This window comes from Entelurus aequoreus, linkage group LG24 (assembly GCF_033978785.1).
Source record: "Entelurus aequoreus isolate RoL-2023_Sb linkage group LG24, RoL_Eaeq_v1.1, whole genome shotgun sequence".
Classification (NCBI taxonomy): domain Eukaryota; kingdom Metazoa; phylum Chordata; class Actinopteri; order Syngnathiformes; family Syngnathidae; genus Entelurus; species Entelurus aequoreus.
In genome coordinates, this window is record NC_084754.1 from 28,253,626 (window position 1) to 28,279,719 (window position 26,094).

At 39.7% G+C, this 26,094-nt stretch overlaps 1 protein-coding gene across 1 annotated transcript in view; it reads right to left on the reverse strand.

Moving 5' to 3' along the window:
* The window catches only part of LOC133641820 (transcriptional enhancer factor TEF-1-like), a 124,357-nt gene that overhangs the window by 17,162 nt on the left and 81,101 nt on the right, over positions 1 to 26,094 (reverse strand). Inside the window, exons 3-8 of the mRNA XM_062035859.1 lie at positions 16,245 to 16,309; positions 15,722 to 15,784; positions 13,522 to 13,650; positions 11,214 to 11,263; positions 7,544 to 7,605; positions 543 to 670 (exon numbers count right to left, since the gene is read on the reverse strand). Coding sequence (XP_061891843.1) covers positions 543 to 670; positions 7,544 to 7,605; positions 11,214 to 11,263; positions 13,522 to 13,650; positions 15,722 to 15,784; positions 16,245 to 16,309 — 497 coding nt within the window. The remainder of the gene's footprint in view (positions 1 to 542; positions 671 to 7,543; positions 7,606 to 11,213; positions 11,264 to 13,521; positions 13,651 to 15,721; positions 15,785 to 16,244; positions 16,310 to 26,094) is intronic.

Sequence of the window (26,094 nt, forward strand, 5' to 3'; positions counted from 1 at the left end):
ATGTAACATGTTTGATATCTATGTTTTGGACTGAAGTTCGTTAGAAAATGTGAGCAAAAAAAGTAAACAAAAAAAAAATCCTAAAATGTTTTTACACCCTTCAAAGGACTTTTATTGTCCTGTTTGGCTTTGAAGATAATACAATCCAAAAGTCCCCAGAGGTGTAATGTATATTTTTCTAAATTAATTATATATGCTATGTCAGGTTGAATTACTTTTATATGGATTTGTGTGCATAACGCCAATGTAGTCAATATTGTTACTGCCTGGTGCCGGGCAAAATATTGTGTGCAATGTATAGCTTTTGAACAGGACAAAATCAACAAGATGAATGCCTGCTGTCTGTGTGTGCGCAGCAGAAAAATGGCACAGAATGCACCTTGTGGCAGCATGACAGATAGACTGAAGAGACAGAGATTTACCAAGGTTAGTTTTACATGGAAACACACAATGGAGGCTAACGCTGTTCTCTGCTGTGGGTTATTTGTCATCTGAGTATGTGTTTAGGTCTGTGGGTGTATTTGTGTTTGTGTGATACTGACTGCTTCTTGGTCCCTTTGTGTTTCCAGGAAAGATGAGAACTCCACCAGTCGTAGTTTAGTGGTGCCGATAGAGCGGCCGTGCCATGCTGGCTCTCTGTGTGACTGGGCGGCTGGAGGACGATCATAACCTGAAAAAGAAACATACATTTACTCAATGCCATCGTATTTAACTGTGATATGTAAACTAATGGACTCAATGATGCAGCGTTGAAATGAGAGTTCATCAGCATTCTCTATATGACTTCAGAATGTGTATTTTATATTTTGCAAAGAGTGCTGATTACATGACAGCAGCAAGTAAAATCTACTGCACACTAACTACAGGCTGAGTTTTGTATTGATATATCATTAGCGCTTTAAATTTCTTATGGGAAACAGATTGTATTTCACTGTGTTAATATGTTTAATAATATTAGGGCTGTCAAACAATTAAAATATTTAATTGTGATTAATCACATTTTGCTCATAGTTAACTCAAAATAATCGCACATAGATATAATTTTTCATCAGTAATAGGTGTACCAAAGACAGATCATTTTCAAGTTTTTAAAACTAAGACTGGGGAATTTGTTTGCTTTAATTACATGTTTATTAAACATTATGCTTGTTTGAACAGCTCAACACTAAATGGACATAAGCACATTTTATTGACAAGCAAAAAATTACCTGCAGTGCATTGGTGTATCACCGACATAATCTAAATTCCTGTTGTAGGCGCACTTGCATTCAAAGAGGAGAGGGGCTACACTTTCATGTTTGGATAACAGTTTTATGCAATAACAAAAATGTGGATTGTTACAATCATGGTTTGATTTGTCAAAAAAGTTTGGTCATGTAAATTGTGATATTTCTACTTGATTACATTTTTTTCTAATTATCCTGTACATGATGTGTTGTACAAGTTAATCGTTTTCATATTGCTGAATGACAATGTCTTAACCTTCTCTATTTAGCAATAAACTTGGCAATGCTGCCATTTGCGCTTTCCTAGGAGTTCTCTGGTGACATAAACCACTTGTGGGCGAGCCGCATCCTGCCGCCCCATAAGCAACATGTTTGGAGTAATGGGGTCAGAGTCTGAGATGTCAGTGGACACATAGCCGAGCGGTTTGGAATTAAGTATTCCCTCCACCTCTATCAGAACTATAGAGAGAACTTCCTCTGGCACGACTCAGTCTTTAAGGACTACTTGAAGAGAGGCTTTAACTGAACGGATCTCTCGCTTCAATGTGCCCCCAAAGTGTGGTGCATGACGAGGGTTCTGCTCGCTCAGTATTTTTTGAAGAGCTAGTTGAAGTGCAAAAAAGACCTCCTGAAGTTCTCTGTTCCCACCTCGAAAATGTGTGCCCAAGGGCTAGGGCTGCGCAAAATATACTAAATACCGGTATACTTTCGAAAGCTGTCTATATTTGAGACATTACCGCCATACCTGTATCTTTTTATGTGTCTTTGTTCGGCCGCTTGCTCTTCTCTGCGCCTGACAGACGAAGCATAGGGCGTCCTCTTTTGGCTTAACCCGCCCCTTTCGTGTTTGAGGAGACTCCTCTCTGACGCACAATGACATGTGCATCAAACTTTTTAAAAAATATGACGCGCGGTACGGACTTCTTAACTCCCGAGTGTGATACAATGCTTTGGTCAGCGACTGCATTTGGCTTTTGGTGAGCGACTACAGCTTTACATATAAACCAATTTGCTTGAGAACATATATCTCTTCTTGTAGCAACGTTATCACTAATCTGATCTGTTTATGTTAACTTCTGTTAGCGACTTAGCACAGAAGCTAACTCTAACTCCTCTCTGCTGCTCGCTTTGTGTCATATATTTAACTATAACGCACAAGAATCACTTTACTTACCACTGTAATTACCGGACTACAATACTCTTCATTCAATGACTGTAAATAATGTAAAAACAAGAGTATAAAGAAGTCATATTGTTCCATTATATTTGCTCATACTACTGTCACTACTCAACTGCCAAAAGAACTGTAGACACCTTAATATTTATTACTTCCTATACTGTATATACTATGTATACTGTATATACTGTTATACTATTTGACATTGCACTGGTACTGTATGTGACTACTGTACTTTTACTTCTACTGATACTTCTACCATAACTACTGGGACTTATTGTGCAACTTATTGTCTTGTAATTAATGTACATCAGAGCTATTGAAATTGTTGTATTTTTTGTATTTAGTGTATTAGATTCAGCAACTAGTGTTTGGATCCCACTGTACGCAATATCTGAAGAGCATGGAAAAAAGCATTTCCCTGTGGTGTATTCTGCATGTGATGAATAAAACCCTTGAACCTTGAACCTAACCCAGTTTAAAAGTGTCTCTACCCATAGCCCGTGCGGACTTTAGAACTGTAGTATAGCGGCTGTGTAGCTGCAGAGTAGTTTTTAACTCAACAGTGAGCGAGTAGAAGCTCCATCTATCGCGCGCAAAAGCATAAACAAAATGAACAAAAATTGCTTTTTTCCATTTCGTCCAGCCCTAGCCGGACCTATTTCCGCTGCAAATTTATTTCCATTTCCATAGCAGAGCATTTCCGAATTCTGGCAACAACTGTGTGTCCTACTTCCGTAAACAAAGGCGTGTGTGTTCTAATCACGGCAGCTTCAGTAACAAACAACGAAGATGACTATTTTTAGACAAATGAGGATTCACAGCCATATATTTCTGAATTTGAATACCGTATTTTTCGGACTATAAGGCGCAGTTTTTTTCATAGTTTGGTCGGGGGTGCAACTTATACTCAGGAGCGACTTATGTGTGAAATTATTAACACATTACCGTGAAATATCAAATAATATTATTTAGCTCATTCACGTAAGACACTAGACGTATAAGATTTAATCGGATTTAGCGATTAGGAGTGACAGATTGTTTGGTAAACGTATAGCATGTTCTATATGTTATAGTTATTTGAATGACTCTTACCATAATATGTTATGTTAACATACCAGGCACGTTCTCAGTTGGTTATTTATGCGTCATATAACGTACACTTATTCAGCCTGTTGTTCACTATTCTTTATTTATTTTAAATTGCCTTTCAAATGTCTATTCTTGGTGTTGGGTTTTATCAAATAAATTTCCCCCAAAAATGCGACTTATACTCCAGTGCGACTTCTATATGTTTTTTTCCTTCTTTGTTATGCATTTTAGGCCGGTGCGACTTATACTCTGGAGCGACTTATACTCCGAAAAATACGGTATATGGAGGATGAACTACTGCTTCTAAAAGGGAGCACGAAGGAAGAGTGAGACGTTGGAGCAGACGGAAGCCGAGAGAGTGAGGTGAAAGTCACTCGAAGGTGCAAAATGTGAAATTTTAAGCCATGCTATTTCGACATAAATGGAGTGCTTACCCAAATAAACCAGAACAACATACCCGGCCAGCTGGACCAAACAGACAACTGTCCATCGAGTGAGTCACACTTTATATTTATCATGCGTGTATCATAGATAGATAGATAGATAGTACTATATCATGTCAGACAACATATGCTGTCTGGCTAGCTGTGTACAAACAAAACATGAATTGTGGGCTTATACTTTACAGATAGTATAATATAGTTGTTCATGTTCAGTCAGTACAAATTGGTGTTCTCTTGCAGTGTTGTGCATTACAAACTCAAATGCGTTATGTGCTGGTGTAGAAGCTAGCATATCTCTTGCCGTAGTTAGCTTTTACGGCTAATACCGTAGCACGCTGATGTGTTACTACGCTAGAAAAGAGTTCCCCAGGGTTCGCTCTTACAAAAACAATGTCGCTAGTTTGGTTATTATACAGATTACAGTATGTAAAGTAAATATTGTTGATGTTTTTTAATGCATTTTTAAAGTGATTTAGAGGTAGAATTGATTGCTACCATTAGCTGCATTGCTAGCCACCGAGAATTAGTACATTTTTACAAGTTAGATGCAAAAAAAAACTTTTTGTCTTCTTGTCTCTCATAATGATTGCAAACCATAGGCAAAATTCTCAAAAAAAAGTGCATTTAAGGTACCACTGAACATTTTGGCAAAAGCGTACACCAAAAGCAGTTGTTTTCCGTTTCCGTTTAATTTTGGATTATTGTCGACCTTGATGAGGATAAGCGGTATAGAACATGGATGGATGGATAATTGTATAATTGTATAATGGTATGTCGAAAATTAGACCAAGTTGTACCTATAGGTACACATAATAATTCAATTAGTAGCATGTATGTATATTATTTAGGGCTTTTAAAGTTAACAATAATAATGAGTTAGCAATCATTTCGTTTTCTTTTAACGGCGCAAATTTTTTTGACTCGCGATTAACGTGCACACGTCCTGTCTGACCCTCGGTCCATTCCGTATCGTGGGCAAATTTATCTGCGTTCAGTTACTGTTGAGCCACAAGAAAGCGATATGGAAAGCCCATCTCCAAAACCATCATCACTGGAGCAAATGCCTGCTAGTGCGCTTGCATTTGGAGGATTGGAGCTTCACTTCCTTGTTTAGATTACTGTTTAGTGCATTGATAACATAAAATGTAGATTATTACTGTAACTGGTTTGATATTCATTGAATTGAAAAAATAAATAATCAAAAACATGACAGAGCATGTCGCCAACTTGGCAAAGCAATCAAGTGTATTAATGCCAGTCTGCACCACACTTAAACAGAGTATATCTAAACGGCAACCTTTATCCACGAAAATATGGACAAATTGCTGATGGTGTGTTTTACAGAGAAACAGCTGGAAGGAGACACCATAAAAGTTCACTCTCCAAGGTAAGTGATGTACACTATTATTACATTACTTCATAAAACTACCGCAGTTGTTGGTGCAGTAAATAATTAGATTGTATTGTTTGTATATAATATTTATTATCTAAAAGTTAGTTTTTCTTTTTTAAAAGGCATGTTTTTTAAACTCTGCTGTTTTGGGGTTGGGTTCAGCCCCCTAAGTTTCAAGTTCCGCCCACTTCACCCACCCAGTTTTTCGATGCTCGAGCTCCCGCACTTCCTGTCGCAGCATTTTGGCTTCCCAGAGCCCACCCATTCTTGGCGTCTGCTATCACTGAGGTTGTGGGTTAAACACTCCTCGCTCAAACTAGTGACAGCGTCTGGTATCCGCTTCCTGAGGGGAGGCTAATGCTGGTAGCTGTGCAGCTGGGGACGCACAGCTCGCTTCAGCACCAGCTCGCCTACCTTTTCCCCAGCAGGGGCGCCATTGGCTCCTCTCGCAACAAAGGACTCTCTGGAGGAATACAGCGCTGAATGGATGGACGAGTGGTACAGGAAGGTGCTGATTGAGCTGGAGATAGAAGATCAGCTTCTTTCTGCTTCGACGCCCGCTCAAGCTAAACCGGCGCAAGCTTCAAATCCTGCTCAAGCCAAGCTGCCACCAGTTTTACGCCCTACAAGCTGCCACCTGCAGCACTGCCTCCGCCACCAGAATTACATCCCCCTGCTACTCAAGTGGACCTGCAGACGCCACAATCCGAGCCTCTTGTACGTTCCCAGCGGTACACTGGTTTAATTTTCGTCTTTTTCCCTGAGAATAAATCAGCATCATACCTGCACGCTGCTTTTTGACGTCCTTCTGCATCTTGGGGAAACGACAACCGCAACCATGTGACCCGAATGCAACAGGGCAAGCATCAATTTAATTGATTTTAATTAATTTCAATGAAAGGTTATTTGAGATAAGAGTTAAGAGCTCTGTAACATAACCAATTGAGATGAGGTACTATTCCTGGTTGGTTAAAGATTTTTAAACTGTATTACAAATATGTATACAAAACCCAAAAACCAGTGAAGTTGGCATGTTGTGTAAATGGTAAATAAAAACAGAATACAATGATTTGCAAATCCTTTTCAACTTATATTCAATTGAATAGACTGCAAAGACAAGATACCTAAAGTTCGAACTGGAAATCTTGTATTTTTTGCAAATATTACCTTATTTGGAATTTGATGCCTGCACATATTTCAAAAAAGATGGCACCAGTGGCAAAAAAAACTGAGAACGTTGAGGAATGCTCATCAAATACTTATTTGGAACATCCCACAGGCGAACAGGCTAATTGGGAACAGGTGGGTGCCATGATTGGGTATAAAAGCAGCTTCAATGAAATGCTCAGTCATTCACAAACAAGGACGGGGCGAGGGTCACCACTTTGTGAACAAATGCGTGAGCAAATTGTCCAATTGTTTAAGCACAACATTTCTCAACGAGCTATTGCAAAGAATTTAGGGATTTCACCATCTACGGTCCGTAATATCATCAAAAGGTTCAGAGAATCTGGAGAAATCACTGCATGTAAGCGATGATATTAGGCGGTACTGAATCAAAAAGCGACATCAGTGTGTAAATATCACGAGTGCGGGTACCAGACTGGCCTGCCCGTAGTCCAGATTTGTCTCCCATTGAAAATGCGTGGCGCAATATGAAGCCTAAAATACCACAACGGACTGTTGAACCACTTAAGCTGTACATCAAGCAAGAATGGGAAAGAATTCCACCTGAAAAGCTTCAAAAATTGGTCTCCTCAGTTCCCAAACAATTACTGAGTGTTGTTAAAAGGAAAGGCCATGTAACACAGTGGTAAAAATGCCCCTGTGCCAACTTTTTTGCAATGTGAAATTCTAAGTTAATGATTATTTGCAAAAAAAATTACGTTTCTCAGTTCAAACATTAAATATTTTGTCTTTGCAGTCTATTCAATTGAATATAAGTTGAAAAGGATTTGCAAATCATTGTATTCTGTTTTTATTTTATTTACTTCACTGGTTTTGGGGTTTGTATTTTCACAAATTATATGGTTAGAAAGTTAGTCTGTTATTTAAGTACAGACTGACCCCCGACCTCCCCACAAGTCAAGCCTCACAGTGACTTTGCCCATTTAAAAAACACTCTAGAGAGAAGCCTCCACCTAAATGGCAAGAAAGAGGACCACCTGTTCGTTCCAGAGAAAAGAGATAATTGCCGTACCGTCCCTCTCACCTGTGATTGTGGTCGTCCCTGCTGTCTGCACTGAGTAGGCTTGCTGTGAGAATGGCTTGATGCTGAAAGAAACAGGCATACAGAAAGGGCAGTCTTAAAAAGGCTGAAAGGACACAGCATTGCCAGGCACATTGTAGCGGCTTTGTACTGGAAGGGATTACAGTGTGGTCCGTGACTTTAAGCAACAATGACACAAGCACAGAGGTCGAGAGTGTTCAAAAGCAAAAGGGGCCTTTATATCATCATTACCATCAGATAGTCACGTGACTTTTGCTCAAAAGAAAGATTCTGCTAACTGGAAAATTGTCTTTCTTTTCTCTTAGGTTTCCATGTCCAGACTTGGGATATGTATAATAATCTATTAATTTATTGTTAAAATATTGCTCAATAGTTCTTTATTCCTTGAGGCAATTTGGCTGTTGAGTAAGTCTCTACAAGAAAACTGCTTTAATATTGACGGCCTGCCTATTTTACATAATGGAAAAACCTCTACAGGAAAATTAGCTTTATCCAGACACTCATGGCCAAAATTATTGCTTAGTGCGACACTGGTATTGACACAGGTGTTTAGAACATTCCTCGCAAGCGTTTACCCAATCAATCAAGTAACTTTAATCAAATGTCCATATCCAGTCCATGCTAGTCCACCATGACCGCCTATTAAATCAAATATGTAGTTTAGGCCATTCTAATCACAAACCAGAGTAAAAAAATATGCCAACTTCTCTGAAACAGTTAACTTCACATCTAGTTGCTACATATTAAGTTATAAAGTAGACGACGAGTGGTAGAGCATTACAGTGAAACCTCGATTTTGCGAACACCTCATTGTACAAATGCGTTGATTTACAAACGACAGACTATATGAACATGTACTTTAATCTACACATCTTGTCTCAGTGTACGGACGTTTCATCCAATATGGGTGGGCTGATTGCTCATTCAGTCAGCACAGCAGTGCTGTTGTTAGCCAGCTCAAAATAGAAGGAGACACATCATAACCACTATCATCTTACACTGTGCAATTTATTTTATTGTCTTATTTTGTGTTTTTGCCTTTTCACAACATTTAGTTTTGTTAGATCAATATGAGTCTACAGAAAGCAATAGAAGTGTGCTTTGAAATATTCAGGAAGTATCCGCAGCAATTTAACAACTCCCCAAACCCTCTCTTTTGATGCACACCAAAAAGATTAACCAACAAGGTAAAGTGGATTTTATTTTTTACAGGGACAAGCGGTAGAAAATGGATGGATGGATGGATTCTTAATTGTTGTAGCAACCTGGCTTTTAAAGGTAAGGAGTTTTGTGATATCATTTCAAACAGTTGAGTGCACCACAGGGTTAGTGACAGTGTGTGTGTCAGGGCTGGTTCTGGGCAGGCATATATAAGGGGGCAGTCAGAAATGGGAAGGGGGCATCATATGTACACGTTCCTCCATCATGCTCCAGCACTTTTTTGTCTTTGCTTATACAGTAGTAACTTGCCTTATTCATTGAATTTGGTTGTTAGCTATGTGTCCAACGTCAACCTGGAGAAGTAGATTGCACTTCGTCAGGCTTCTACCTTCAGACCTGTACAACTTGGGTGTCCTACCTGAAGACTAAGCTCCTGCTGGTATAGCTCTTGACCCTGATTTCCACAGGATGCGGAACGCCCGCGTAACGTAAATGCCACGAAACAGGCCGCCATCTGCCGTCCGGCAATCCTCATCGCTGTTTTGTTGCGGCTCCGCTCTGCAGCGAAATAGCGCAGACTTTTACGAGATCTCACAAATTCGTGCTTAATCATTTGACAAAGTAAACGCTGAAGTAAACATAGCGGAACATCTCAAGCTTTGCTGTCCATCAATACCCACAGGCCGGCGCGTCTGACTTGACTCGTGGAAACGACGACAGTTTTGCCTTGCAGAACAACCACTTTATTTCTTTTTGTAGCAAGCAACAACACAACAGCAACATCATCCCTGGCTAGCGTTATAGACACACACAACTCCCACGAACCACGCTTTGCTTTACCGGCCCACGTATCAGCTGGCATTTGACACAGGACCCCATATCCGCACATAGCTGCCTGTATATAATTCTTTAATTTTGGACCTCCGGAATCAACATTTGTGTCAACAAGATCAAATTACATCAGAAAACCTTTGACATGTTGACTTCATGGCCGTCCCAGCTCATTAGGACGTTAAAAAATTTAAAATACGATCCGCCTTGAAGAAGGGCTATTTCATTTTGAAAGTAAACCGGAAAATGTATTTAGTATTTGTGCATGACTTCCTGTCCAACATACAAATATTTTAGCTGAATTGAAACGCCGTGTTGCAGCGACCGACCGGCAATAATAAAAGTCCTGCACATATTTATTTATATTATTTATAGGCAGCGGAAACGGACACATTGACTTGAATAAAAACGGAAAGAGTCCGCCGCCGTGACGGTGACGTTCCGCAGCAGTTTCGCATCCCGTGGAAATCAAGGGTTAAGGTCACCTTAACCACAATAAGGTGGAAATCCCTCAGGGGGGGGAACTAAAAAATAAAAGTAAAATAAAGTAGCCTTCATCCACATTTTATCAACCATCACAACATTTATTTGAACTAGATGGCCTAATTCCAAAATTGAAATGAACCTTAAGTAGGACATCACACAATAGTCAATATTTACATAACTGAAAAGTACAGTATTCTTATGAAAAATACAAAAACATTCTTCTTAAACTATAGTTTATCATCAGGTCACTTGCATCCTGCCTCAAAGTTTCGGCATTCTGTGTGTTGTGAAACAAAGTTGTGATGCATGCCTTCATCATAACTTGTTTATGAGTGTGGTAGAAGCAGCAAATACACATAGCTTTAACTTAGTTGTCATGATGACTCGCCTGCTGATGGCATCATATAGTGTCCCAAAAAAAATTGTCCTCTTTACTCTCCCTCACTTTAAATCCACACATTTTTTGTTTTGGCACTCCCGGTGAGAAATTCAACTTCCTCATCTCACAAGGAAAAGCATCTGATTGGCTCTACTCCGTAACTAAACCCACCCTCTGTCATATGTACTCTACTAAGGAGCTGTGTGTGATTGGCTATATTCCGAACTTGTCCCACTCAACTACAAGATGAAATTAAGTATGATTTGATTGCGTTTCTGACTACATTTTTGTCTGGTTTTCATTGGTCGACACTGGTTTACTGAAGGCTGAGGGGAGGGGTGTGTCTCTCTGTGTGTGTGGGCGGACTCGTGCAGCCTGACAACCGAAGGACAGAGATGAGTGAAAATGTATCATGTCCCTTTTTCAGCTAATTTCTTCGCTACTGCCAATAATGTTGTCAACTTGTAATATATCAGTTTTGTGATATATCAAAATGTACTTTCTCAACTTCAAAAATTTTGATTTGGGCTCTGGCCCCTATTTTCCCTGCGTAGAGCCGGCCTCAGCGTTTGTGTGTGTCGGCAGGGCGGCTGAAAATGAGGACAGTTCAGCGAATTGTTGTTGTTTTGGCTTTGTTATTAAATACTGTAGAAAGTTCATCTACTGGTATGCAGTACTGCAGTTCATATTGAAATTGTACAAACATTTACTAAAATATGGACTTTTGTCTAAGCTGGAACCCATTTTATATTGAACTCAACAAAGATTCTTAAAGTAGTCAGTAATGTGACTCACTCTTCTGAGGCGGAACTGGATTGTCCACCAGGGATCATCCCTTGCCACAGCTGAAAATAAAACACAACATTAATACGTTGAAGATGGGAGGTCTACAGTACCAAACACCCACGGTGTGATTTAATGTCCATTTTTCTTCAGGGAGTAGATTTTCATGGAGTTTGGTATTGCTGGGATGCAACCAAGTGACCTGGAGGCACTTCTGTTGTCTTTTCTTGGGTAACAACCCTTCAGTATGGCTACCGTACAGACCGCACCGTTGCCAGAGTGTTATAACGGTTTAGAGGCAAAAAAAAACAACTATAAAATATGTGAATGTGATGGAGTGGTTCAATAAACTCTTACGAATAAATACTTTTTGTACAAGATTTTAAAAATTCAACATTATCAAAGTGATGATTCAAACTATCTGGTCGCCCACACTTACACCCTCTTTGAGTTCAAGAAGTGCAAAAGTATGGCGGTATATCATTTCTTGACATCTGTTCAGGTCCACAAATTAGGCATTAAGCCATTAAAGGCAATGTTGGACTTATTTGTTCATGGGTAAGTACGTATTTGATGAATATTTTAGGCCTGGGCCATATATCAATTTTATCGATATAGTCAAGATTTTTGTTGCAGACAATTTAAAAATAAAAAAAACATTTTTTTTCTCCCCTTGCTCTGGCATACTTTTTGTCCCTCAGGAGCTTACATAGCTTGCGCCGCCCCATTAGTTCCTTAGCCGTACACATAGCAAAACATCAAAACATGCTAATGCTAACAAGAGCGAGACAATTGTTCCCAAGGAAAAAAGTGTTATCAGTACATTGGTTTTGCGGAAACAGCCATGGAACAAGTGACTGCACAGTGCAAAGTTTGTTTAAAAAAGGCAGCAGCACAACTAATTTATTCCAGCATCTGAAACCGAAGCCTCAAGCCCAGTGTAGTATATACAAATCTTTACGAGGCGAATAAGAGCAACAACAAAAAAACTACAGGGTTAAAAATCACCTTACTATGGTAGAATCATTTACACCAGATGTGTATGATGACACCATGTATGATGAGAAAGAAGCACAATGCCTCGAGCGATCACTAAAGCAGTCATTTTGCACACCACCAAGATGTGTGAATGAAAAAGGCTGCGTTTACTTTATCCATTTACTGAAACAAACTAAAGTCCTCTCAATGTTTTACTTCATTATTTATTTGGATTGAATGTTTAATACTATATTTTTATTTACAGAAGTGTGTTATTCAAGACAGAAGTTTGAAGTTTGCACTTTATTGACTTCAATGTTGGAGAGCATTTGCATGTGAAATGCCACATTTTTGTCAAAAGTATTCTATGAAAGCAGAAGTATTGCTTCTCAAGGGAAGCTCATAACTTAATTATTTGAAAATTGTTCCATAAAAAGTACAACTTATATCTGGTTTAAAAAGAACAACATACAAATTAGAATCTTGCCAAGAGTGAGATGCAGTGTATTTAGTGTAATTTCAAACTACGGTACTAGTTTTTTATTAAATAACATTTTAAAAATGTTTAGAATTATCTCTTTTATTTGTATGCAATGTTTGTTTATTTTAAAGTAGGGAAAAAATCTGAAATCTAATTTTTTGTGAAAAAATGTAGTTATATTTTTAGGCCATATCGCCAAGGCCTAAAATAATGATATTGACAGTTCAATTTGTTTATTTGTGTTCAAGCAATTTGCGTGTTACATATATTTACTGTATACATTTAGGTTTTGCAGTTCCTCTACAGTTGCAAGCCAAATATTTTGCTCTCATCTATTATTCAGCATTTGTGGTTGTTTTAATAGTGAAAAGTTAATGTTTCGTCTCATTACATTTTTAAGTGACTCCCTTATTACCCAACTATGTTAAGCGATACCAAGATACACTATGTCTTTGCTACTGAATATACAGTTTACAAGAGATGTATTAATCTGCTTTATTAACAGTATCTAGTGAGGTTTTCTTGATGTTAAACATTGCACCGTATGCACTTAAAACAACACAATTAAATCCATGTCCAAGTTTCTAAAGAAAACTGCTCAAATGTAAGTATATGGAAATTAAAAAGTTAATAAATCATAAACAGGCATTTACTGTTTTTTTTTTAAATTATTTAGACATAAACAAAGTGGTCACTGCAAACGTGATCGTGTTGTCAAGGTTCTACACAGCAGTAACCTTTCTCTGCGTTGTTTGGTTGTTTCAACTGTTTTCCTTGCATGATGGGTTATTTTAGGAACTCGAGAATAACTTTTTACAAAATTCCTATTGGAACCCAGCAATGCATAATCACGTGTTTTACCTGTGTGTTAGGAAAGTTGGCCCGCACTATTCCAGGTAGCAGTTTGCTGTGTATTGCAGTGGCTGAGACAATCTGAGAAGAGGACATGGACGAAATGCTCTGCAGAGCTTTCTCCTTGGCATTGTGATCCTACAAAAAAATAAAATAAAACAATAAAATATATGCACGCACGCACAGACCATATATTTACATATACATATACACTAAAGGTGGGGGAAATAATTGATTTTTAGATGCATCCCAATTCGGACATGGACCATTATAAAATCGATTAGTAAACTTTAATAAGCGATCAATTTATTGTAAGACAACTAATGCAGACAGTTCTAAAATTTAAATGACTGCAGCGAGCCACTTCAACGAGTGATCTAACTAGCTCCTTTATTTTAGGGTACCTATGTTCCAGTTTTGCACACACTTCCATTAATTTAATGAATGTGGGAATTAATTTAACTGTTTCTTGTTGCAAATGCACTGTTTTATAAAGTTGCAAGTGATAAACGCTTGTTTAGTGAAACAAAATGAAATGTAAAACTGCATCAATATACATAAATTAAAGATGTATCATTAATCAATTTTTAATTGAATAGTAGCTCCTGAATCTTAATTGTAGTTGAATCGTGAGGTGCCCAAAGATTCCGAGCACTAAACTATACCCAGATATACACACACGCATATATTATATCATATTTATACATACACAAAAAAGATTAATTATTTTTATTAACATTTAATACTGAGCATACTATCCTGTTATGTTTCTTACACTTTTGTGTCTGATTTGCCACTACTGTACTGTACTGTATTATATAGTCAACTTCGCATGCAGTTGCACTTCCAAGACGTTAGATGGCAGTGCATTAGCGTATAGACTACAATGTGTTGCCGAGCTAGGAAGTAGCCTTTGCCATTGAGTTTAATGTACCGGTCTTTATTTTTGTTGAACCCAACAAAGTGTTTAAACTGTATATAGTGCACCTATTACACACCAGCTGTTTGATTGTAACTTGTATCTTAATTGTAGTTCTCATTGCCAAACTTGGGGGTGATTAAATCACCATGTAAAATCTCTGATCTTAATCGGTAGAATGGCTGTGTTAAATCCAATGTAAAGTAGCATCGAGCTAGCGCATTTTGGGCCTGATCTAATAAGATCCAAATACCACGTCCTAAACACTGTGTGAAAACCATAAAATTGTGTGTAGTGGGAGTGTTGCATGTGATCTACTATGTCTGTTTGTACAATTGATCTCTGGTGCAGACCACCCTATATACATTAGGTTTTTGCACTTATGTACTATACCAGCTTTCACCATTGAAACACTCATTTACTGCACATTCATGTTATAATTATGCTCCTACCTGCAGCGTTTTGCTATATTTTCAAACATGCAGGAGATATGTACTATTTTTACTGGGTATTTTAAAAGCAGTCCTCTGGTGCATCTACAACAAAACACACTTTTTTTTAGCAAGCTGAAGGTACGCTCTGCATAGAAGATGCTGTCACTAACTGAGTGTGTGCTGGATTGTTCCAGAGGCAACAAAATGCATATTGCATATTCAAATATATAGAAAACTGAAAATAACGCCAGGAGACACCAAAAGGCATCGATTGAATCAGCTTCAATTAACCCCTCCAGCAGCTATAAAATGATATTGCTAAATAGACAGATTTTGACAGATTGAAAATGTCAGAACCTGACTGCATCGGAACGGAACTGCAGCACGATCCCCTCTTCTCGCAGCTATTTCTGTGCAGCTGCCAGTTTGTACGTTGTTTCTAAACGTACTAAATAACGTATATATAAATATATTCTGCATATTCATGAAGACAGATACACTAAATTAATTGCGCTCTCTATTTTGCTCACTTAAGAGACGCAATCCTCTGCACACAAGTTTAGTAGAACAGCTTTGTGTGCCATATCAAGTTTGCACGTGTTTCAATACACGCAAACCTTAAGTAGTGAGCGCCTTTTTTTGCTTTGTTGGCATGAAACATTTTATCATGACCTAGAGGCAGTCTGGCTAAGTCCGCTCTAAGAGGATTTGAGTATTGTATTCTTCTCAGCGTCATTTAATTTCACTATAAAAAGTTAAGATGCAATAGGAAGGTTGTCAGGTGGGTTTCTCAGCACATGCAAATTTACAAACACATTTAATGTATTGTGTATCATTCTCACAGCCTTAGTTATACCTTTATTTTGGATTGAAACTCCCTTGATTTTCTTCTGGCTAAGACCTGGATATGACTTGATACCTGGGAGAGAAGAAGAGAGGTAAGGAGAGTAAATTTGAGCAGAGCAAATGAGATGACAGTGCTGTTGTAGAACAGAGTAGCGTACGGCAGAGTGGAGTGCGCATTAACAGCAAATAGAAAAACAGGAGGAAACAACAACAGCAGGTTACCATGGTTATGAAAGGACTCTTTACGTGCACGCACCAACACACACACATACTACTCCCCCAACAACAGAGACATCTATTTACCGGTACAGCATTTGAAAATAGCAGGAATAACCTCTACTGGGTAAATGACTGAGGTATTATTTTATAACTTTTAATTAATAATGTCATTTAATATATACTGTATACATATGAAAACAAGCTATGTGCAATTTTACCAAATTGTTCATTCATTTCATATATATTACTTATGTATATGAAAATTACTCAATAGACATAACAAGATAGATTTTAACACAATCTTCTATTCATACCTGTTTTCTTGTCCGTGTTTTTCCTGTGCGGAGTTTGATGTATCTGGCTATCAACTCGTTTCGACCTACACCGCAAAGACAAATGGCACATTGATGAAATATCTAAGAGGCGAACTTGTCTATATGCAAAAAACACACACACACCACCACATTTGAATGGTTTTTACTTCCCCAATCAGAAATCACATGACCCCGGCAATAAATAGCGCAATTTAGCACCATTGACCTGGTGACACTGTGACATGCAGCCTTGCGTAGTAGCACTGTGATCACCATACCCCTGTTGAGTCCCACACACACATGCACGCACGCATGTACACACACACACACACACACACACACACACACACACACACACACACACACACACACACACACACACACACACACAATCACGCTCTTACAATCAAACACACCGTGGCTCTGAATACACATGACCCAACAATACAGGCATTCATGCAGACTGGCCATCTCCTGATTAAAGAAAGCAGCAGGCCAGCTGTAACCATGCTTACATGAGTGCACATGTGCGTGCGCACACACGCGCACACACACGCACGCGCACACACACACGCATCCCCCCCCCCCCCCCACACACACACACACACACACACACATACACATTCTTGTATTTGTTACCTTCTTGAGACCCGAGAAAAATGCCTACCTCTTTAGGACCACCCTTTCTAGATATATAAAGATTTGTATTTACAACATGAATAACATATGTATACTATGCCAATATAAAAACGCTTGTTGTGAAAAATGAGTTGGAATTTCACAACAAAAAGGTCACAATTTCACAAGAAAAACTTGTAAGAATTGTGGCAGTATTAAAAAAAAGTCGTAATTTTACTCAACGCAAGTCAAAATTTTACAAGAGAAACTGAACATTTGCACAATATTATGATAAAAGTTGGAATTTTACTCGACAAAAGTCACAATTTTATAAGAAAACTTTAAAAGTTTGGTAATATTATAATAATCAGAATTTTTACTTGGCAAAATTATGACAAAAATAATTTTACTCAAAAAAGTCAGTATTTTACAAGAACCAAAACATTTGCAATATTGTGATAAGTCAGAACTTTATATGACAAATGTCACCATTTTGCATTAAAAAGTAATACTTTTACGAGAAAATATTGCAATATTACAGAAACAGAAAGAATATGAGAAATTGTTCCCAATTTTGTAAGAAAAAAGTTGACACATTGTGAGAAAAAGACTGCTTTAAGTTTATTTATTTTTTGTTGTTGAATTTTTTGTTTGTAATTGTTTTTTAATCTTCATTATTTACTTCAAGTTATTACAGTATGTCTTTATGTACGTATTTATTAGATTTTTTGTATAAATTTTGGCCAAAGGGGGCGCATTTAATGTCTTACACACACTTGTTATTACATATGTTGGCCAAAGGGGCAGCACTTCAAATTTTTACACACACTTGATATTTCATATGTTGACCAGAGGGGGAGCACTTTTAAAAGTGACACACAGTCAATTTGAAAAATCCTTTTTGGGACCACCCTCATTTTGACCACCAGGGGTACAAATGAGGAATTCTCTATTAGATGCAATGGTTTTCCGTATCGGGACCATGATTTATGTCCTAACTTGTTCACCGGTCCTCATATTAAAGGTACTTTTCCTTTGTAGTGTCTCAAGAAGGGTAGAAATACAAGAACACACACACACACACACACACACACACACACTGACAATGCTGAATAATTCAACCCATTTAATAAGGAGCACAGCATGACCTGGCTAGTTTAGATTAGCGTGGCCTAAGGAACCAGAGACGATGAAGCGTGCGTTCACATCGACAACACCTTTTAAAGTTCGGAAATGTTGAATGGGGCAGTTGGATGTCCTTATCTGCCACATAGTTTGCATGCTAGTGAAATGTGGGTGTTTGTATACTGTTTGGTTGATGCACTAGTGTTCTTTCTATTCCAATCAAGTGGAAATCAAACTCAGGCCAGCTGGCTAACTGGTGGTCAAGATCAGCACAAAGCCAAACCTCAACACACAACCCAAATGGTGCACAACAATAGCCCTAACCAACTAGCAGATGGTGTGTGTGTGTGCGCATCCGTGCATGTGTGTGTAAGTGTGCAATGCCTGTGTGTGTGTGTGTGTGTGTGTGTGTGTGTGTGTGTGTGTGTGTGTGTGTGTGTGTGTGTGTGTGTGTGTGATCTGACCAATCACACTCACTGAGATAGGCAGCTTAGACTGATAAAATCTACAGCTCCTTGTGCAGGTGTTTTCCTTCCAGCAGTCAAACGCTGCCACTGACAACAACACGCACACATATACATGTACATACATGCATGACTGCCAACACACACACACACACACACACATACACACACACACACACTCGTACACACAGAGCAAGTCCTGGCTGTGGAGGCTGACATCTGACTCCAGAGGGGCCAGCTGGTCTTTCTAGGAGGCTTAACGTTGAATTATCATCCTTCACTAACCCCGCGGCACACATCCTTCTCTCTGGCCCCCTCTTTTTAAGAACTCCCCAACACGCACACACACACACACACACAGACCTTCCCTCCCTCTGTCCATCCATCCTCTGTTCTGGCTGTTCCCCTTCCTCTCCTATGTCCTTCTTGGAGTGAATAGGCTTCCCTTCAGCTCCCGCCCTCTCCCTGTCTCTGCCTCCCGCTCTACTTGCCCAGTAAAAGACTTCAAGGCCAAAGTCAGATGGTCATTAACGATGACAAACAGAAGCCCTGCAAAACACACACACGCACACACACACACACACACACACACGCACGCACACACACACAGAATTACTGAACAACTGTTTGAGAGAAGAGGAGAGTTAATACTTTTAATGATCTAGTAGAATAAAAGGACACCATTCAGAAAACATGGGTATTCAAAATGGTATGTACCCATGTACTTGAGGTACCCAGTGGTACCTCAACTTAAGAGTGGTTTAAGAACTAGAGCCGTCCCTCGGCTAATTTTTATGCTTCGAGTTGCAAGCAAAAATTTGAGTTGTAAGCATCCCTGTCATTACCTGGCATGGCAAATGTCACAGTGAACCGGGCAAGATCCGCCCAAAACATCTGGTCTTACTCGCATTAGTTTATAGCAAGATATCGACGTAACTTTGTTTTCAAACCATGGGAAGGAAGAAAGTGGGTGTGGAGGAGAGTGCTGAAAAGAAGAAGCGGTTGACTGAATAATCCTCACAGATCATGGAGTAAAAATTAACAAATAATCAAAAACATGACTGAGCGTGTCACCAACTTGGGAACCAATTGGAGCATATCACTGCTAGTTTGCACCACACTGAAGCACACACTGCGTTTCCATGCACTAAATTAATCTGATTTCTCAAATAGTCAAGCACATCCACATGTGAAGTCCCAGTGTCCATGCACACTATCTAATGGGACTATTGGTTGTACGCTGTGTGCCTCCCAATGACTGGTGGGCACTTCCATCCATCCATTTTCTACCGCTTGTCCCTTTCGGGGTCGCGGGGGGCAGGGATGCTGGAGCCTATCTCAGCTGCATTCGGGCAGAAGACGGGGTACACCCTGGACAAGTCGCCACCTCATCACAGAGCCAAAACAGATAGACAGTCAACATTCACACTCACATTCACACACTAGGGCCAATTTAGTGTTGCCAATCACTTATTTCCTTTTAACAAAGATAACTGTACACTAAACAAAAATATAAACACATCACTTTTGTTTTTGCTACCATTTTTTATGAGTTAAACTAAAACCTCTAAAACTTTTATTATATAAACAAAATACCTATTCCTTTCAAATATTGTTCACAAATCTGTCTAAATCTGTGTTAGTGAGCACTTCTTCTTTGCCAAGATAATCCATCCCACCTCACAGATGTGGCATATCAAGATGCTGATTAAACAGCAAGAATATTGCACAGGTGTGCCTTAGGCTGCCCACAATAAAAGGCCACTCTGAAATGTGCAGTTTTATCACACAGCACAATGCTACAGATGTTTTGAGGGAGCGTGCAGTTGGCATGCTGACTGCAGGAATATCCACTAGAGTATATACCATAAGCCACCTCCAAAGGAGTTTCAGAGAAATTGGTAGTATATCCAACCGGCCTCACAACTGCAGACCATGTGTAACCACACCAGCCCAGGACCTCCACATTCAGTGGCTGAACCTCCATGATAGTCTGAGACCAGCTACCTGGACAGCTGCTGCAAAAAGTGGTTTACATTACCAAATAATTTCTGCACAAACTGTGAAGGAATGCTAATCTGCATGCTTGTCGTCATCATCGGGGTCTCGACCTGACTGCTGTTCGTCATCGTAATCGACTCGAGTGGGCAAATGCTCACATTCAATGGTGTCTGGCACTTTGGAGAGGTGTTCTCTTCACGGATGAATCCTGGTTTTCACTGTTAAGGGCAAATGGTAGACAGCATGTGTGGCGTCGTGTCGGAGAGCGTTTTTCTGTTGTCAACGTTGTGAATCGAGTGGCCCGTAGTGGGGGTGGGGTTATGGTATGGGCAGGAGTGTGTTATGGACAACGTACGCACATGCATTTTATTGATCGCATTTTGAATGCACAGAGATACCGTGGCGAGATCCTGAGGCCCACTGTTGTGCCATTCCCTGAGACCATCACCTCATGTTACAGCTTGACAATGCATGGCCCCATGTTGCAAGGATCTGTACACAATTCCTGGAAGCTGAAAACATCACAGTTCTTGCATGACCACCATACTCACAAGACATGTCACCCATTGAGCATATTTGGGATGCTGTGGATCGGTATACACGATAGTGTGTTCTAGTTCCTGCCAATATCCAGCAACTTCGCACAGCCATTAAAGAGGAGTGGACCAACATTCCACAGGCCACATTTAAAAACCTGATCAAATCTATGCAAAGAAGATGTGTTGCACTGCGTGAGGCAAATGGGTCACACCAGATACTGACTGCTTTTCTGATCCCCCCACCAGATCCCCAATAAAGCATTACTGCACATTTTAGAGTGGCCTTCCATTGTGGGCATGTATTATCTTGGCAAAGAAGAAATGCTTACTAAGATTTAGACAGATTTGTGAACAACATATGAGAGGAATAGGTCTGCTGTTTATATAGTAAAAGTTTTAGATCTTTGAGTTTAACTAATTAAAAATGGAACCAAAAACATGTGTTGTGTTTATATCTTTGTTAAAATATAAACAATATATATTTTTGTCATCTGTGGCTCCCTACAAGTCAACACTAAGCCAAGCTCTTTTGTAACTGATGTCCGCTATAATATTGGCACATATTCAAAACATTACGTCTCTAATGTTTATGCTAATGCTTAAAAGGAGACAGCATCAAGAAATGATCTTAGATTGCGCTACGAACATGACGCCACTACCGAGAATGTATCGGAGTGGATGCAGGTTCGAAGCAAAGAGAGACCGTCGAGGGAGAGTTTTTCGAAGAAATTTTCAGACCGAGAATAATGGAAACAAAACTTTCGAATGTCTCGGAGTTCATTTAAAAGGCTCTGATGATCAATGGAGGGGGTTTTAAATCCAAAGGGAAAAAACGTTTGTGCCCCCACCAATACTGTTCTAGATGAAGGTTGCTATTGTTCTGGACTATCTTGCCCGTTGTGTGGAATACAGAGTTATAGTTAATCCGTTTGTAATGCACAAATGCAGCATGAAGAGGTTTGTGTACGCTTTATTACTGCTTTCACAGTTCTGTAAACTTAGTGCTACTAAATGAAAAAAATTAGTAGCACAGAAGATTTTTGTAGCACAGAATATTTTTGTAGCAATATGAAATGTCTTAAATTTTACAATTTCATTATTAACACTCAAACAGGGTACATATGTGCACACATACAAACAATGTCATCATAAGGCCTACTGTAACACAGAAAACATCTCTAAACTGTGCTAGCACTGTCACTAACACGAGTGTAGGGCTGGGCGATATGGATCAAAACTCATATCCTGATAAAGATTGGCCCATAAACTAAACCATAAATGGAAATATCCGTTGACGTAACTAAATATCTCCATCATGCCTTGATTTTAAATTTTCAGGACTTATTGGGATCCCAAATACACAAAAACAGGTACCAACACGTAAGATAAGTAGGTTTTGCATAATAGGATCCCAACTTAAATGGTGTTTTGAGAAAACAAAAGAAGAAAAAGCCTTAAAAACAATATAAGAAATGTCAAATACAATCTCCAATCTTCTTTTAAAACAAATTTAGCTAAGGTCAATTCTTCAGCTTACAAAAACACAAAAGAACACAATATGAAATAAAGTGCCCTGGTTTAAGAGGATATTTTTAAACGTCAGCAGCAACATGAAAATAATTTACCTTTAACAATGGTGTTTTTTATAGGCAAACATTATTACAGGATATACACAAAAAGATGTAAGACACCAAGCTCTCGCGAGTGATCAATCATTTGGTTATGGTTTAAATTGATTTCAAACATGCTACACAGACAGGTGAAAATTTTACCCTAGTAAATTTGGATGGATTTATTTTCGGAGCAAAATGCGATAAAAAGGGTTGAAATCCCTTTTCGCACATGAGAGACAGGTTATTTTTTTAGTCCCACAGTCTATTTTTAGGCGCTTTTGCGAGTAAATTTGTCACACTGTAGAGCACTGCTTTAAAGGCCTACTGAAATGAAATTTTCTTATTTAAACGGGGATAGCAGGTCCATTCTATGTGTCATACTTGATCATTTCGCGATATTGCCATATTTTTGCTGGAAGGATTTAGTAGAGAACATCGACGATAAAGTTCGCAACTTTTGGTCGCTGATAAAAAAGCCTTGCCTGTACCGGAAGTAGCGTGACGTCACAGGTTGTGGAGCGCCTCACATCTGCACATTGTTTACAATCATTCCCACCAGCAGCGAGAGCGATTCGGACCGAGAAAGCGACGATTACCCCATTAATTTGAGCAAGGATGAAAGATTTGTGGAATAGGAAAGTGAGAGTGAAGGATTAGAGTGCAGTGCAGGACGCCAGGATGTATCTTTTTTCGCTCTGACCGTAACTTAGGTACAAGGGCTTATTGGATTACACACTTTCTCCTTTTTCTATTGTGGATCACGGATTTGTATTTCAAACCACCTCGGATACTATATCCTCTTGAAAATGAGAGTCCAGAACGCGAAATGGACATTCACAGTGACTTTTATCTCCACGACAATACATCGGCGAAGCACTTTAGCTACGGAGCTAACGTGATAGCATCGTGCTTAACTGCAGATCGAAACAGAAGAAATAAGCCCCTGACTGGAAGGATAGACCGAAGATCAACAATACTACTATTACTTCTACTATCAGGAGACACTGAACCAAACCCTGGACCTGTAAACCCCGGCCGAGTCATACCAAAGACTATAAAAAAAATGGGACCCATTACCTCCCTGCTTGGCACTCAGCATCAAGGGTTGGAATTGGGGGTTAAATCCCCAAAATGATTCCCGGGCGCGGCACCGCTGCTGCCCACTGCTCCCCTCACCTCCCAGGGGGTGAACAAGGGGATGGGTCAAATGCAGAGGACAAATTTCACCACACCTAGTGTGTGTGACAATCATTGGTACTTTAACTTTAACTTTAACCACACGGTTAATGCTGTCCCGCCTGGCGAAGCCTAGCAATGCTGTTGCTAACGACGCCATTGAAGCTAACTTAGCTACGGGACCTCGACAGAGCTATGCTAAAAACATTAGCTCTCCACCTACGCCAGCCAGCCCTCATCTGCTCATCACCACCTGTGCTCACCTGTGTTCCAGCGATCGACGGCGTGACGGAGGACTTCACCACGATCATCGGTGCGGTCGGCGGCCCGGAGACGGAGGAAGTCAACCCAGACACCGGCGAGGACAGCGGCGCGGCGGCGGACGGCCTTGTGTTGCTGTAGCCAGCCGCTAATACACCGATCCCACCTACAGCTTTCTTCTTTGCAGTCTTCATTGTTCATTAAACAAATTGCAAAAGATTCACCAACACAGATGTCCAGAATACTGTGGAATTTTGCGATGAAAACAGACGACTTAAGCTGGCCACCGTGCTGTTCTAAAATGTCTGCTACAATCCGTGACGTCACGCGCAAACGTCATCATACCGAGACGTTTTCAGCCAGATATTTCCCGGGAAATTTAAAATTGCACTTTATAAGTTATTGGCATGTGTTGCAATGTTAAGATTTCATCATTGATATATTAACTATCAGACTTTGTGGTCGGTAGTAGTGGGTTTCAGTAGACCTTTAAAATACCAGTGTTTCCCACACATTCATTTATTTGTGGCGGCCCACCACGAAAGAATTACGTCCGCCACCACTCGGGATTTTCTTAATTTTTATTTTTGGGATTTGAATGCATTTATTTTGAAAGGACAGCTGGAGAGAGACGGGGGAGGGGGGAGAGAGGGTGAGAGGGGGGATTGACGCGGAGCAGAGCGACTGTCAGGTGGGATCGAACTGGGTCGCCGCAGCGGGTGCTCTATCAGGTGAGATAGGTTATAGCTGCATCGCTCGCGGCTCGTCATATATTTAACGTTAATCCGCGATTTCACCGAGCGTTTCACTGATGGTGAGCAGCCTGACGCTGCTTCATTAACCGCTGTTTGACTCGGGGGCCGGGGCAGACGCACGCAGTAACAGTCACCTGTTACCATACCGACGAGCTAACGTGTCCAGGTTATAACCCTGTTGTCAATAAACACACGTGGAGACGGTGCTTCAGATACTAATACTAATTTGATACTGTAGTAGTTATCTTTTGTGTATTCATAATGTAAAATGGATGGATGGATGGATGGATCGACGTTTAAAACAAAACTGTTATTATTAAATGATAAATAATGATAAATGGGTTATACTTGTATAGCGCTTTTCTACCTTCAAGGTACTCAAAGCGCTTTGACAGTATTTCCACATTCACCCATTCACACACACATTCACACACTGATGGCGGAAGCTGCCATGCAAGGCGCTAACCAGCAGCCATCAGGAGCAAGGGTGAAGTGTCTTGCCCAAGGACACAACGGACGTGACTAGGATGGTAGAAGGTGGGGATTGAACCCCAGTAACCAGCAACCTCCGATTGCTGGCACGGCCACTCTACCAACTTCGCCACGCCGCCCCTTAATTAATTAATTAGTAAGTATACATTTTTTTAGCCTTTTTAGAGAAAATCATATCATTGTAGTAAATTATGCAAATTACTCGATGACATGGTGACCACGCCCATAGCCACGCCCCCACCGGCACAGGTATCTTGGCAGTTTATGGGAAACACTGTATACCATCTTCATTCTCTTTCATCTCATTCGTATTTCATTGGGCGGCATTTCATTCTTTCACCGGGATTCTACATTTCTTGAGCTACCTTCTTAAATAAATCTGTTTCTTTTTTTTTCCCTATTGATGCACTACAACATTTTCTGTTCTTTTAATTTGTGAAGCAAATAAACAGTCTCCTCTTTATTAGAATTGTTGCTTATATTTTTATATTATATATTTTTCGCATAATCCAGGTGTGTTCGTTCGACTTTACCAAGGGCCGAACACGATCGGATAAAGGTGTTTCCATGGATTGTAGGATGCTTATTTAAAGCCTAACTGTTTGAGAAATCGGTCTACGGCCATGTCTACACTAAGTCTTTTAACACCTTTAAGGAATAATTATTTAGCCTAAGCCCCATTTCAGCCACACTAAACCAGTGTTTAAGGTCCCCCTCCTCGGACAAATTTTTACACGGCTAAGTGCGCCGTGTATTTCTTGAATCTCCGGCACTTAGCTTTGTATGGACTCATTTCTCGTTTAGAA